This window comes from Dipodomys ordii, unplaced genomic scaffold (assembly GCF_000151885.1).
Source record: "Dipodomys ordii isolate 6190 unplaced genomic scaffold, Dord_2.0 Scaffold6, whole genome shotgun sequence".
In the NCBI taxonomy this organism is placed as follows: Eukaryota; Metazoa; Chordata; class Mammalia; order Rodentia; family Heteromyidae; genus Dipodomys; species Dipodomys ordii.
In genome coordinates, this window is record NW_012267222.1 from 18846052 (window position 1) to 18861183 (window position 15132).

The 15132-nt window shown below is 54.4% G+C and overlaps 1 protein-coding gene across 1 annotated transcript in view; it reads right to left on the reverse strand.

Annotated features, from left to right (window-relative positions):
- Positions 1–15132, reverse strand: part of Crocc (ciliary rootlet coiled-coil, rootletin) — a 40746-nt gene that overhangs the window by 7835 nt on the left and 17779 nt on the right. Inside the window, exons 13-28 of the mRNA XM_013032720.1 lie at positions 14282–14426; positions 13624–13770; positions 13122–13352; positions 12216–12409; positions 11811–11938; positions 10714–10883; positions 9187–9366; positions 7532–7666; positions 7051–7194; positions 6449–6687; positions 5936–6095; positions 4405–4572; positions 2995–3382; positions 957–1126; positions 739–859; positions 310–473 (exon numbers count right to left, since the gene is read on the reverse strand). Of these exons, the coding sequence (XP_012888174.1) occupies positions 310–473; positions 739–859; positions 957–1126; positions 2995–3382; positions 4405–4572; positions 5936–6095; positions 6449–6687; positions 7051–7194; positions 7532–7666; positions 9187–9366; positions 10714–10883; positions 11811–11938; positions 12216–12409; positions 13122–13352; positions 13624–13770; positions 14282–14426 (2884 nt within the window). The remainder of the gene's footprint in view (positions 1–309; positions 474–738; positions 860–956; positions 1127–2994; positions 3383–4404; positions 4573–5935; positions 6096–6448; positions 6688–7050; positions 7195–7531; positions 7667–9186; positions 9367–10713; positions 10884–11810; positions 11939–12215; positions 12410–13121; positions 13353–13623; positions 13771–14281; positions 14427–15132) is intronic.

Here is a 15132-nt window from a genome sequence, read left to right on the forward strand (position 1 = left end):
TATTCATGTAGCTATCCAGAGACCCAGACATCATGAGAGACTATTCCTAGTGCCCCCTGTACAGAAGCCATGCACAAGAAGCAGACAGCAGACAGGCCAGAGGCCGGACTTGAGTCTGTGACTATCAGGTTCAAGCCCAAACCCTTTCCCTGCAGCTGAGTGGAAATGAGACCCAGAACTGAGTGTGCTCTTGTAGAAAAAGGCACAGGCTACTGTGGGAGACTGCAGAGAAATGGAGGGTAGGGCTTCCACATCCACTAGGGCATACAGGTTCCCCACTGCCCCCACTGGCCCTCAGACCCTGCCCACCTGGCTGGCCCGGAGCTCGCTCTCCATGGCCTGTAAGCTCCTCTCCAGTGCAGCCACCTGGTCCAGCGTGGCCCTGCGCTCCCGCTCGCTGCGCCGCACGCTCTCCTCCTGCAGCGCCAGCTCCGCTTGGGCCCCACTCAGCCGCCCATCCACACTGCGCCGGGCTGCAGCAACCACCAAGTCCCATCAGGCCTGACACAGCCCTGAGACCTGAGCCAGGCCACAGAAGCCCAGCCTGCATCCCACCGACCATACACAGCCTGCATGCTTGTCTGTGCCCAATAACTGCAGGTCTGGACAGAGGGGGAGGCTGACCTGAAAGGACTCCTGGAGGAGACAGCCTAGAGCCAGGTCATGGACTAGGGCAGGGCCAATCCCGGCCTCCCACCTCAGTATCCAGGGGCACAGAGAGCAGGGGATCAGCCTCACCTTCCTCACTCTCAGACACGGTCTTCTGCAGCTGCCTGACCCGCACTACAGCGCTGTCCCTCTCAGCCTCCATCTCAGCCAGCTGACCATTCAGGGCCCTGGTTTGGGCCCGGAGTTCATCCTAGAATCCCAATGCAAAAATGGATAGCCCAGCTGTGACAACCCACAGCCCCTGCAGGGCCCCAGCTCCCAGCCTAGCCCTCCACGCCCAGGCTCACCCGCTCTCGCTGGGTGCTCCGCAGCTCCTGCAGGAAGTCCCGGAGGGCTCCCCGCACCGTCTCTGGGTCCAGGTCTGGAGACACTGGGGAGGTGACAGGTCCTGGGGATGGTGGCTCAGACCCAGGGCTGTGTTCCAAAGGGTTGGGGCTGCTGAGTCCGTCCCCACTTCCTGGAAGAGAACACACTCAGGGATGCAGGAGCCCTGGGTGGTGGTGTCCCAAGCGTCCTGTACCTGCTGTGTTCAGGAGTGTGTATGAGCCTCCTAGAACAAACCAGGCCACAGTACCCTCTTGCTTAACAACTCTAGTCAGCCCTCACAACCTTCACACAAGCTCATTTGCTATAGCTTAGAAACTTTGTTGCCTTCTCCCGCATCATCCTCTCATCTTATATGAGCTGGACACTCTGCATCATCACCTTTAGCTCCCACATTCTAGAACATTGTAGAACATTCCCTGTTCTAGCCCTGAGGCCTTCATGCATGCTACTCATTCTTCTGTTTCTCAGTACCCAGTCTCAGAGGTCTCCCTGACCTTGAGAGGTCTCCTCCCCTCTCAACCCATGTCAGGAGGGCTAGGACCCTGTCTACCATAGTGTCCCCAGGACCCAGGCCATGGGTGGCACCACCAGCCTTATTTTTTTGCCAGTCCTGGGGCTTGAACTCAGGGCCTGGGCACTGACACTGAGCTTTTAGGCTCAAAGATAGTGCTCTACCACTTGAGTCACTTTTGGTTCTTTGGGTGCTTAACTGGAGATAAGAGTCATGGACTTTCTTACCCATGCTGGCTTTGAACTATGATCCTTAGATCTCAGCCTCCTGAGTAGCTAGGATTACAGGCGTGAGCCACTGGTACCCAGTTCATTTTGACTTTTGGAAACAGGCTCTTGCTATGTAGCAGGCTGGCCTCGAACTCTCTATCCTCCAGTCTCAGCTTCCAGGGTCCCTCAGCTAGGACTTCAGGTATGTGCCACTGCAGCACTCCTGCTCGGACACCACTGCCATTGAAACTCTGGGCCTTATGGCAGCCTTGGCAACCTCTGTGCTGTTGACTGCCTTCCTACAGACTCATCTTGTCCACACTGCCTAGGATCCTAGGAGGGACCAGCTGTGAACTGTGATCCTCCAGATCTCAGGCTCCCGAGTGGCTAAAATTACATGAAGTATAACTGACCAACTCTAATCTGCTTTCCATTTCTAGAGTTGTCAATTCTAGATCTTACACAAATAGATTCATATTTGTCAATTTGTTACTGATGTATTTATAATGTCAAGTTTTATCTATGTTGTAGCATTTATCAAAATGTCATTCCTTCTAAAGGCTGAGTTATATTCCATTGGATGGACAGCATGTTTTGTTTATTCTTTTGTGGTGAGCATTTGGGGTGTTACCACATACTGGTTATTGTGAATCATGTTTCAATGAGCTCTGATGTACAGATAATCTGTTGAAATAAAGCCTTCAATTATTTTGGTTATATACCTAGGGTTTTGTGGTAACTTTACTTTAGGCTTTTTGCCATTTTCCAGAGAGGCTGCACAGATCAGCAACGTCCTTTGCCTTTTTCCCTGACAGGTTCCACATCAATCACATTTCTAACTGCTGGTACTATGTCTGAACTACTAGCTCTGGGAGCAGACACACCCCTGTTCTGTCTGCTGCTCGATCCCCAGTGTTTAAGGGTTCTTGGCCTATAGTAAGCACTTGAAATACTGAGTGAGAAAGAAGAAATGTGGTCCAGCAAGGCAACCAGGCTGGCTGTGCCTGTCTGGGAGCGGTTTCACCATCCTAGGCCTGCTGTGGCCTCCCTGAGCTCAGATGGGAGGCTGAGGACTAGAGAGGGCAGGGTTCAAAAACTCAGAAGAGGAGTTGGAAAAGTAAGAACCTTTCCTAGCTAGACAGATCAGTGAGGGGGAAGAGCTTGGTGGGGGCGTGGCCAAAGGAGGGTGGGCCCTATGAAGGCAAACGCAGTGGTGCAGTGGGCATGGCCTCCCCAGTACCAGCCTGTATGCATTCCTCCCCACCCTCCCAGCCTCACCTCCTACAGGTGCATCCCGGGCAGGGGAGCCCAGGGCTAGGGAGCCCAGCACTGGCCTGGGAGCCGGGCTGGGAGCTCGGCCTAGACCCAGGCCTCTGCGCAGGGCGGAGCGCAGGCCACCCAGCTGGGTCTCCGCCAAGCGCCGCTGTGCCTCCACGCGGGCCAGCTCCGCCTCCAGGCCCTGTGCCCGACCCTCGGCTGCACTCAGCCGCAGTGCCAGCTCCGTAGCCTCAGCCCGGGCTGCCTCCAGCCTCAGCTCCAGTCCTCGGGCGATGTCCAGCTGCTTCTTCTCAGCGCCACGTGCCTCCTCCAGAGAGCTCTGCAGACCTCGCTCTCGGGCCCTGAACTCGCCCTCCTGCTCCTGCAGCTTCCGCTGGGATCCCTGGAGCTGGGGCAGGGCAAAGCCAGAAGGTGAGGGTCACAAGGCCACCCCACCTACCTGGCCCAGCTTGGTGCCCACTACCCCAAGTGACCACACCTATTCTTTAGTGATCTCCACCCAAGCAGGAGGGAGCAATAACAGTGTGGGGTTCATCTTCTACCTTTTCCTTAGTGTGTACCCAGTTTATCAGTAATAGCAGCTAATCTATAATGGATGGGACTTGACAGTACCAGGCTCCCAAATAAACGCATTACTCTGAGTCATCCTAACTCTACAATGATAACAGTGAGGCACAGAGTAGGTAACTAGTCTGAGGACACCCAGTTTTTGTGCTACAGAGCAAGGAGTCAGAGCCTGACACTCTGGTTTCAAAGGTTGTTCTTGGCCTTTGGGCACACAAAACTCAATAATTATCTCCACACCATTGGAGTATTAAAGGCAGTGTGTGGCTACCCAAACACAAGCACCACCCTTTGCTTTAGAGAATAAGCACCATCAGTTCACTGGAATTCCATGTACTGAGCACCAACCACCTGGAGCCAGGCATTGGGCCAGTGTCTTTCCTTCCACCACTCCTGCTGCGCTGGCTCCTCTCCCACAAGCACACTAAAGCACAGAGATTAGGAGACTGGATCACACAGCAGAGTCACAGCAGTGAAACAGCCACAAAAGGCTGAGTGGAGAAAGTGCAGGCTTTTAAGGGTCAGACAGATCTGGGCAGCTGTGTGATGTTGGGTAGGTGCCTTGGCTTCTCTGTACCTCAGTGTCTGGTTCTCCTAGTAAATGTGGCTAGCAGGACCTGCTGTATGGGGCTGCTGAGAGAATCAAACAAGGCTGCCTTTGTGTCCACATACATTACGCCCACAGTTATTAGAGGAAACTCTGGGAGTGGAAGATAATCACAAGTGCTAGGGAGGGCATTCTTAAAGGACTCCAGCACTGGAGGACCCATGTACTTTGTGCTGGAGGGAGGAAGAAGGTAGAGAGCACCTCCCACCTCCAGGCAGTCTGCCCTCCTGTCCAGTTACCTCCTGCCGCAAGGCCTCCAGGCTGGCCTCACCCTTCATTATCCTCTGCTTGAGGCCCAGGGCTTCCCGCCTGCTCTCCTTCTCAGCCCGCTCACCCAGAGCCAGGCGGCCCTGCAGCTCTGCCAGCTCCCGGCCCAGCCTAGTATTATCAGTGTCCAACATCTTCATCTGTGAGAAAGAAAAAGCAGCAAATGGTGAACTGTGCCCCTGTGCTCTGGCCAGTCCTGGCCCAGGGGACACTCAAGACCCCCTGGTCTTGGAACACACGTATCAGCTACCACTCCAAAGGCAAGGGGAGCCAGCCTTGAGCAACCTCACCAATGGCCATGTAGTTCTTGGGCCCCAACAACCCTCCACACAGGTAGTGGGGGAATTGAGCCCCAATCAGATCTGGAGTTCAAGTGGGTGGGGGAAGGGAGCCAGGGAGTTAAGCCCTCATCAGATTTGAAGTTCCACAGGGCAGGAACCCCAGCCCTGGGGCCATCTGTCATCTGCAAATACAATTCAGATGTTTGATGTGCTTACCCTATATCTAGCTGTGCTAAGTAAGCAACTTCCTTAGGGCTTGAATTCAGAGCCTCACACTCTCTTGGTGGTTTTGCTCATGGCTGGCCCACTACCATTTGGGCCTCCACCTCTGGCTTTTTGCTGGCTATTTGGAAAGAAGAATCTCATGGATTTGTCTGCCTAGGCTGGCTTTAAATCAAGATCCTCAGTTCTCACCTTTCTGAGTAGCTAGGATCACAGCTGTGAAACTAGCACCTGACTCTGTTGCTATTTCTTGTTTGCTTGGGTTGTTTTGTTTTGTTTTTGGTGGCAGTACTGGGGTTTGAATTCACTTTTGCCAAGCAGGTTTTTTGTTGTTTATTTTGTGCTGGTCCTGCAGCCTGAACTCAAGGCTTGGGTGCTGTCACTGATATATTTTTTTTTTTTTTTGCTTAAGGCTAGCACTCTACCACTTGAGTCACAGCTCCACTTCTGGATTTTTGGTAGTTAACTGGAGGTAAGTGTCTTGTGGACTTTCCTTCCCAGGCGGGCTTCAAAACATGATATTCAGATCTCAGCCACCCCAGTAGCTGGGATTATAAGCATGAGTCACCAATGCCTAGCAAGGCAAATGTTCTTACTACCGCCTTTTCAAGATACAGTCTGGCTTCTTGCCCAGTCACACACCTGGACCATGATTCACATATATTAGGCTTCTCATCATAGCTAGGATAATAGATAAGCACCATCACATTCTGCTCTCACTTGAGAAAGGGTCTTGTGAACTATCTTGCCCAGGCTGGCTTCAAACTGTGATCCTCAGATCTCAGCCTCCCAATCCTAACTAGGATTACAGGCATGAGTTACCAGCACTGGCATATTATCCCTTTAGCAATAAGAAAACTTGCTGAAGGTCACTCAGTCCACAAATAGCAGGGCTGGGATTTGATTCCAGACAAGTGGAGAGAGTTCTAAGTCTGCTCTCCAATGAGTTCAGGTGGGGACAATGCCTACCTAACTCCATGGGAGAGAGACTGAGGAGTACCTGCCGCCTGAGCTCCTGCAGCTCACGCCGGGCCTCCAGCCGAGAGCGCTCCACCTCCTGCAGCCCAGCCCGCAGCTCCCCGGCCTCCTTGCCCACAGCTGTACGCGCCTCCTCCAGAAGGGCCAGCTTCTGTTCCTTATCTTCACTGGCAAGCTTCAGGCTAGAGAGGGTGAGGCACAAGTTTCCTTGGGTAGTGGGAAGAATGGTCTGCGGCTCTATGCAAAAGGCTTCTCTCCGATCCGCGGTGCTGAGCCACAGGGCTGTGGGCAGGCCCTGGGCAGGGGAGGCGCAGTGATGCTGGGAGGGGTCTGGCTGGCATGTGTGGGAGCTGGTGGATTCCAAGTACAGATCCAACCCTGCCTGCTGTGTCCCTCTTCTGAGTAGGAAAGCCACCTCTGATGACTCTTGTGCTAGATTGTGGCTAGAAACCAGACCATCCCCACCTGGGCAATTTCCCTGGCCCCAGGTTCCAGGGGCAAAGCTGGGGGGAAGGCAGGCCTCCCAAGCCCCAACCTGATCCGCTCGCTCTCGGCCTTCTTCACAGCCGCCCGCAGTTCCTCGTTAGAGCGCCGCAGGGCCTCACGCTCCTTGACGCCCTCGCTTAGGCTGCGCCGCAGCTCACTGGCCTCCAAGCGCTGGGCTTCTTGGCCCTCCTGGCTCTCCCGCACCTTGCGCTGCGCCTCTAGAAGATCCCGCCGCAGCCCGTCACGGGTGTCCTCCAGCAGGCGCAGCTGAGTCCGCAGCTCTTCTGCCTGTGAGTCCAGTGCAGGGGCGGGGCTCCGTCAAGCTGGACTCCATGTCCATTCCTGGGGCCCGCCCCTTCCTCCGAGGTGACTCTGACCCTGGGCTGTAAGTGATGATTTAGGGCAAGGCATGCTGAGGTCTGGGCCTGAAATAATTCACTGGAGTCTTCCGGCAGATAATAGCAAGAGGGCAAGGGAACCCCACCCACCCACCCTTTCAGCCCCTCCATGGCTCCCCTGCACATAGCAGATGCTGAGCTAGCCATCCATCACCCCCCAGATGCAGAGACAAAGCTTAAACTTCTGAGATGCCCACAGCAGGTCCAAGATAGCACATGGTAGGCTATCTGGCGAGCATGGGTTCAGGCTCACCTCACGGAGGGAGGCCTCCCGCTGCCGGCCCAGGTCTCGGGCCTGCTCCTGTAGCCTCTTTACCTCCTGGGCGTGGGCACCAGCAGCCTCCTCAAGCTGGGCCCGGAGGTCCCGCAGCTCGGATGTCAGGGCATTCACGGTGCTCTGAGACAGACAGGCGGCTCAAACTTGTTCTGAAGTGTGTCCCCCGCACTGCCTCCAGCCCCAGGGGTTAAGCTGTCCACTTCTAGCTCCAAACACAGCCCCTCTCCTTGCCTGCCAGGCCCTGCTTATTCAGTGCCTAGTGGATGCTATCCACATGGCTGGCTCTTGCTCCAATAGCAGGGCTAAGGCGCAGCCGTTTCATCTCTCTTGGGCAGGGGCCCCAAAGGAAGGGCTGAACCTCCCCACCACCACCATAGCCTAGAGGCTTCCACTAGGGGGCCTGGTCTATCCTCCAGGTCAGATATGCCCCAACCCTAGTAGAGGCCAAGCTGCTTACCCGGTCCTGCTCCTGGCGGCTCTGAGCATCTCGCTTCTGCCGCTCCATTTCTAGAGAGATGGCAGCCAGACTGTGCCGTGTCCCCATCAGCTTCTCTGACAGCGCTGTCTTCTCAGACTCCTTCAGGGACAAGGCCTGGGCATGGGCAGGGGACATGGGGCTCAGTGGCCACAGGTGTATACACCCCTCTGCTGCCTGCCATAGGCTCAACAGCACAATCAAGGCCCCTGACAAAACTTGACTTAGCTATCTATCACTGACCTGCCACACTTACAAGGAACAAGTTTGTCACTATACTGACTTTAGTGTTTACTTCTCTTTGGTAGTACTATGATTTGTGTGTGTGTGTGTGTGTGCTGGTACTGGGACTTGAATACAGGGTCTGGCCATTGTCCCTTAGCATTTTCATTCAAAGTTGGCATTCTACTTCTTGAGCCACAGCTCCACTTCCAGCTTTTTGGTGGTTAATTACAGACAGAGTCGTATTGACTTTCCTGCCCAGGCTGGAAAGTCCTTAGATCTCAGCCTCTTGAACAGGGAGGGTTGTGTGAATTATCAGTGCATGGTTGGCACTAGAGTTTGAACTCAGAGCTTCTTACTTAATAGGCAAGTGTTTTACCACTTAAGCCAAGCTCCCAGCCCTTTTGGCTTTATTTTTCAAACACAGCCTCATGTGGCCTCTGACCACCAGTCTCCTATCTATATCTCCTGCATGCTAGGATTACAGTGTGTACTACCACATATAGCTTATTGGTTCAGATGGTGAGGGGTGGAGGAGGAAGTCTCATTAACTTTTTGCCCAGGCTGGCCTCAAACTACAATGCTCCCAATCTCCACCAAGTAGCCAGTATTCCAGGTATGTGCAACTATGTCCCACACTCTCTGTCTCTCTCTGTCTCTTGAGATAGGGTATCACTATTATCTCAGACTGGCCTGTAACTCTTGATCCTTCCACCTCAGCCTCCTGAATGCTAGAATTACAGGCATGTGCAACCATGCCATCATCCCCATCTTATAGATGAGGAAACTAAAGCTCAAAGAGGGAAAGTGACTTTCCCAGGTGACACAACAGGTGAGGGGAAATGAACACCATTTTCACTGCCTCCCCAGCATTATAGGAAAGTCAAGAATTAGCTCTTGCCAGGCGCCAGTGGCTCACGCCTGTAATCCTAGCTACTCAGGAGGCTGAGATCTGAGGATCTCAGTTCAAAGCCAGCCCTGGCAGGAAAGTCCGAGAGACTCTTATCTCCAATTAATCACCTGAAAACCAGCAGTGGCACTGTGGCTCAAGTAGCAGAGCGCTAACCTTGAGCTGAAAATCTCAGGGTCAATGCCCAGGCTCAGAGTTCAAGCCCCATGACCAAGAAAAAAAGATAAAGAATTAGCTCTCAGGGAAGGCCAGTTGTGCCTGTAGTCATCATGGCAGCTGCCCAGAAGGTGACTCTGAGGATGCCCGACCCAGAGGGGTTGGAGGAGGGATAGGAGAGTGCAGGATGCTTTCCTAGTATCACTGACACTGTGAGCCAGACCTGAGCCTTGTGATGTGTCCCACATCCCTCCAACTCCCATCCTGCAGGTGAGGGAACTGACATTTGAGAGGGAACATGACCCACCCCAGGGCTCCGAGCCCCAAGACTTTCCCACAAGTCACACACCTGCTGCTTCTCACTCTCAGCCAGGAGCAGGCCCTCATCCCGCTCCTGCTGCAGGGCAGCAATCTCCTCACTCAGCTCCTCCTTCTCAGCCTCCATCCGGGCCAGCAGCTCCTCCCGCTCCCGCTGCAGCTGGCCCTGCAGCTGGGTCCGCTCTGCCTGCAGCTCCCGCCATGCTGTCTCCTGTGGTCCAGGCCCAGTCATGTGACACACCAGAAGGGGCCCAGGAAGCCCCTCCCATTTCTCAGGGGCATTCAGCAAGGGCCCAAGTGTCACACAGCTAAGAAACAGGACCACATCACTGTAAGGTGGGCTGTGACGAGGACACTAGGACTATGAAAGCCCTGAGAGCAGCAGCACCTGCACTGGGTCAGAGAACCCTCCAACCAGGTAAGGAGAAGCAAAGAACCCAGGCCAGGAACCTAGTCCAGGAAAGGCCGGGAAAGGCTCTGGCAAGACAGAGGGATTGTGAGAACAGTGAGAGCAGCAGAAGCCTCAAGCCCAGGTGACAAGGAATATCTAAAGTTTAGATGAAGGCCTTTCAGACATCTGTGGGACAAGGATCAGGGGTGAATGTGAGGAATGAATGGGTCTGGGGCCCAGGGGAGGCAGAGGACATAGACAGGAGGATACAGATTCAGGGATATTCACAGGCCACACTAAGCAGAGCAGGGGACAAGAGTAGTAATGGGTTGGTATCACAGGAGTCTGGCTCACTGAGGACAGTGGGCAGGAGGAGCCCATGGGCAAAGGACAGCTCACTTAAGAAGCCAAGGACAGCTGTCCAGCCCCAGCATTGGCCCCTAGAACTTGGTGAAAAGCCAGCCATGGTGGCCCTTCTTCAAGTGCTGTGCTGCCACCTGCTGGAGACATGTGATGTCTACCAGAATCTGTGGAGACCCAGAGGGGCCCAGGGCCTCTCTACTCTATAACAGGTTCCTGAGACTGTGGAAGTAGCCCTGTCCAGGCTGGGTGTCTCAGAGCCTTGTCTTGAGGGCCACTCTGGAGAATATTGTAGTGTCAGTAAGAGTAATTTTTATTTACCAAGTGTCTGTCTCCTTATATAGGTTATCTCACACCATCCTAGTACCTCCCAGCACCTACCCCATCTCTATAAATGGGGAAATGAAGGCACAGAGACCTTAGGTAGCAGCATTCGCATTTAACCACGACCAGATTCAAATGTAGGGAAGGTAAATCCAGAGCCAGCGTTCTAATAACTTCCCTGGCCCCTGCTTTCTTATATGCTCAGGTCCCAGAGTAATCCTCCATGTTAGCAAATGAAAGTGCACATCTGCTGCACATTATATTGGCCTTTCTCAAATGTAATTGTAGGTGAGCTGTGGCAGGGCTGGATCATCAGTGTTGACCATCAATCGGCATATTTGATAAGGACATGGGCTACAATGGTCCCACACGTCCCCAGGGCCTCGAGGGCCAACAAATGGGGAAACTGAGGATGACTTCTCTGGGGGAACAGAAGAATCAATGAGGTGACAGTCCTGCCCACCCCCACGCAGCTACCCAAACCTTTTCCCGCTGCAGCCGCTGCACATCTTCCTCGTGGGCTGCCCGCTGCTCCCGCAGAGAGGCCTGCGCCTCCCGCTCAGCCTGCACCAACTTCTGTGCCATCAGCTCCTTATCCAGAGCCGCTTTCTCTTCTGTGGTTATCATCTGCTGCCGCAGACCTGCCAGCTCCCCTGCACAAGGACACGGAGTGGAGGAAAGGACAGGACAAGATCAAAACTTCCCCTGGGGCAGGCTGAACCACATGGGTAAAATCTTCAGAGGAAAGAAAGTTCCCCTGGCACCTAGGCTGGGTTCCCTTGGAGAACTGACTCACCCTCTCTGAGTCTGTCTTCCCTCTGGCTGTCTCCCCTCTGCCTATCTAGAAGATTGATAAGAAGGGTCCCACAAATGGAAAGGATGTCAGAACTATAACCACCACCATCACTGAATGCTTACTACAGCTCAGGCACTTGGGCAACACTCAAGCACAGCCATCATTTCAGCTCTAGTTTATCCTCATCCTGATGAGGCTCTGAGGTCACCAATCTCTCAAAGCTGCCCAACTTTTCATAGAATGTCTCCCTTTAACGACAGAGAACTGTAAACCGCTGTCAGCACTCATAGATGGAACACTGCCAGGTGAGCCTCACCTGGAACAGGTGAACACACTTCCCTGGGGGACCCAGGACCTCTAGCATTTCCCTTCCTAGATGCAGACAGGAAAATTCATTTCCATGCATAAGTAGGTGCTTAGTGTCTGGTGGACAGGGAGGGCCTGAGCACTGAGCACGGGTGGGGAATGCAAGGAGAGAGAGCAGTGGGGAAAGCGACTGATGGCTCAGCAGGGAATCAGATCCCCAAGTGCCCCAATGACGAAGAAACAGCAGCCACTGGTGGCTGAGCCAAGCCCCGTGCCAAGTTTTTCACATGCGCGCTTCACATTGACCTGGCAACAGGTTTGGAAGGTGGTACTACCTCCTATATCAAGACCTGGTGGGCCAAAGAGCAAAGGGTCTGGAACTCAGGTCAGCTGTACAGCTAGGTCCCACCTTCTAAGATGCCAGAATCCCACAGGACGCAGTCAGGGCCAGAGCCTGGGGTCTCCCAGCCCCTTATACCTGTCAGGGTCTCCTTGGCCAGCAGCAGGGCCTGTCCATCAGCTTCTAACTGCTCCCGACGGGCCTCCAGCTGGGCCAGCTGCCTCTGCACCTCAAACAGGCTGCTCTCTAAGGCTTCCTTCTCCAACCTGCAACATACATAATCCGAGGCCACTGCACTAGCCTTCCCAGCCCCAGGTAACCCCAGGTGGCTGAGGGTGTGGCTAGCATGGGCCTCATGCCAGCCTACCTGCCTAGCCTGTCCCAAGCTCCCTGAGCAGGAGCTAGGCAGTGTTGGCAAGCTGGGCTCCTAAGAAACTGCTCCTATGGGCCAAGCCAGAGCTTGGTCAAGAAGTACCCTCCCCTCCCTGGGTAGAACCCCATCCCAGGCCCCTGGGGGAGGCTGGGCAGAGCGTGAGATCTCACCTCAAGCGTGATGCCTCCTCTGACAAGGTCCGGCCTTCACGCTCTGCTGCAGCCAGCTGCACAGCCAGGCCAGCCCGCTCCTTAGCCAGGGCTTCCTTCTCCCGGGCTGCCCGCTCCAGTGCCTCCGCCTGCCGCTGGGATTCCCGCTGGGCCTGCTCCAGCTCCTGCTCCCGCATGGTCAGCTGCCTGGAGAGCTGGCCCCACCCAGGGACTGAGCAGAATCCCCTAGAATCCCCACCCTGTTCACCTACTTGGGATCTGGCCCAGCCCTGGCCTGGCAGACAGAAGACCTATGTTGGAGCCCAGGCTCTGCCCTGATGTGCTGTATGGAGGACAAATGACAGCCTTTTCTAGACCTGCAATGCACATGTGTGCAAAACCAAGGACTTCCTTTACTCAGTTTTGAGAGAAACTTTGCCCCCTAAGCCTTTGGGGGAGCGGAATGAATAAAACACAGAAGGCTGGCTGCTCTGCAGGCCACAGCGGGAGGAGCTGCAGCTGCCTCTGGTACCCCGTGCTCCATCTTCTAAGACAGTTCTCCAGCCCTGCAGGACTGTCACTGCATGACAGCCCTGAATCCCTCAAACCCTAAGTCCCTTCCAGCTGTGAGGTCTCAGTTCTACAAGTCTCCACCTATTTTCATGACAGCTCTGTGTGAGATGGAGGCTCAGGGGCAGAGTCCCCTCTGCAATGTGCTCATGTGGGATTTCTCATTAGAATGGCCCTTAGTGCTAAGACCTCTGGGCTCCAAGTTACAGATGGGGTGATGAGGCATGAAGAGGTGGGTAGCTTATTCAAGGGCTTCAGCTAGTAGAGATGGGGTGGATATAAATCCAGAAACTGGGCCTGGGTGCCTGGGTTCCTCCACTCCTGCCTTGCCCCACATGTGCATGGGGCTCAGCCTACCTGGGCCAGCTGCTCCTGCAGCCAGCTGCGCTCACTGCGCAGCGTAGGGAGCTGCTGCTCCAGCGCCTCCCGGGCTTGCTCAGCTACGTGCAGGGAGCCCTCCAGGCCCTGCCGTTCCACCTCCTGCTCTAGTCGCAGCTGCTCCAGCCGTTCCTGCTCCTCCAGTGCCAGGGTGGCCTCATGTTGGGCCTGCTGCTGCCTGCCCAGCAGGGCTGCCTTTTCCTCCTCCAGCTGGAGGGGATGGGTGAGGGTAAACAAGGGTCCTTCCCAGGATCAGGAATGCCTCTTCCACCCTCCTAATGATCCCAGCTAGTCACTCATAGGTGCCCTAACAGACCTGCCTTTCTAAATACATGAGAAAGAATATGGAGACAGACCAAGACAGGAGAGGCAGATACTAGGTCAGAAGGGCACAGAGTATAGGGTGTGGGGTGGTACAGTGGGGTCTCTGGGTAGGGGAGGGCAGGCAGAGCCAATGCAGTGCCCACAGTATGCGGTGTACCTGGGCAACATGACGGTTCAGCTCCAGCTTGTCCTGGGCAAGGCTTTCATTGAGGGCACTCAGCTTGGACAAGGAGTCCCGCAGGGAGGCCTCTTCTGCCCTCAGCTTGGTCAGGGACAGCTCAAGCTCCACACGGCCAGCCTCTGCCTGTGGGTGGGGACCAGACAGTAGTGCCACTCAGACAGGGAGAGATGGATAAATGGGGAGAGACAAGAATGGAGACAGATCCTTGAAGGTGGGGCAGTGAGATAAGGGTTAGATGTAAGGAGCTGGGAAAGATCCCTGCAGAGGTGGGCTGTAGCCTAAGAAGCCCAGTGAAAGAAAAGACCCAAGACAAAGCTGCTCAAGAATAGCCCTGCCAGGCAGAGTTATAAGTCAAGAGGATCCCCAAGTGGATATCCAGGATCCAGACTGCAAGGAGGGGGCAGGCCCTGATGAGGCCTCTCAGTACCGTGGCCCCCAACTCTCAGAGACCCAGATGGGACTGGGTAACCGACAACCTGTGTCCAGAGATAGACTGAATGACCCTGTGCTCCAGGCACTGGCTCCAGGGATATGCCATTATTGGAGGTCAGTCCAATGCTGGCCAGGGCCAGAGGTCAATCTGTGGCCAGTGAGAAGAGTCAAGTCTATGGCTATGCAGCCAATAGCGACCCACCTTGGTCAGCACCTCGGCCACCTCAGCTTTTTCAGCCTGCAGCATGTCCCGTTGCAGTGTGGTGCAGCTCAGCGCCTCCCTCACCGCCACCAGCTCCTTCGCCAGCCCTGAGCGCTTCACCTCCAGCTGCTCTAGCTGTTTATGGCTATGAGACAGAAGATAGGAGTGTCTCCTGTCACTTCCTTCCCCTGAGCTCCGACACCCTACGGGGTGCTGTGACAGACTGAAGCAGGAGCCTGGGGAAAGAGCCTCCCCCATAAGGACAACCAAGCCTCTTAGCTCTGTGACACTGGACTGGGCATCGATATTCACAAGGGCAAAATGGAGTAGCAGCTGCTTTATGCAATTGTCCTGAGGACGCCGGGCACAGGCTCACACCTGTAATCCTAGCTACTCAGAAGGCTGACATCTGAGGATCGCAGTTTGAAGCCAGCCTGGGCAGAAAAGTCCTTGTTAGACTCAAAAACCAGAAGTGGAACTGTGGCTCAAAGTGGTAGAACATTAGCCTTGAGCAGAAGAGTTCAGGCACAGTGCCAGGCCCTGAGTTCAAACCCCACAACCAACAGAAAAAGAAAAAAAAAAGAAAAGAAAAGAAAAAAAAGAAAGATATTGTCGTAAGGATAAAACATGGTTACAATGCAGGAAGTACTTCAAACATTACCTGACACATCTTTCTAGGGATCCTGAGAAACAGGAATAATATCCATTACCACATCGTACTAAACACCATCACCACTTAGATCTCAGAGAGGTAAGCAGTGCAGGTTTAAATCCTGGTTCTTATACTAATTGTGTGTCCTGTGGCAAGTTTCAGGACCTCATTGTGCCTCAGTTTCACCCTCATGAAAAAA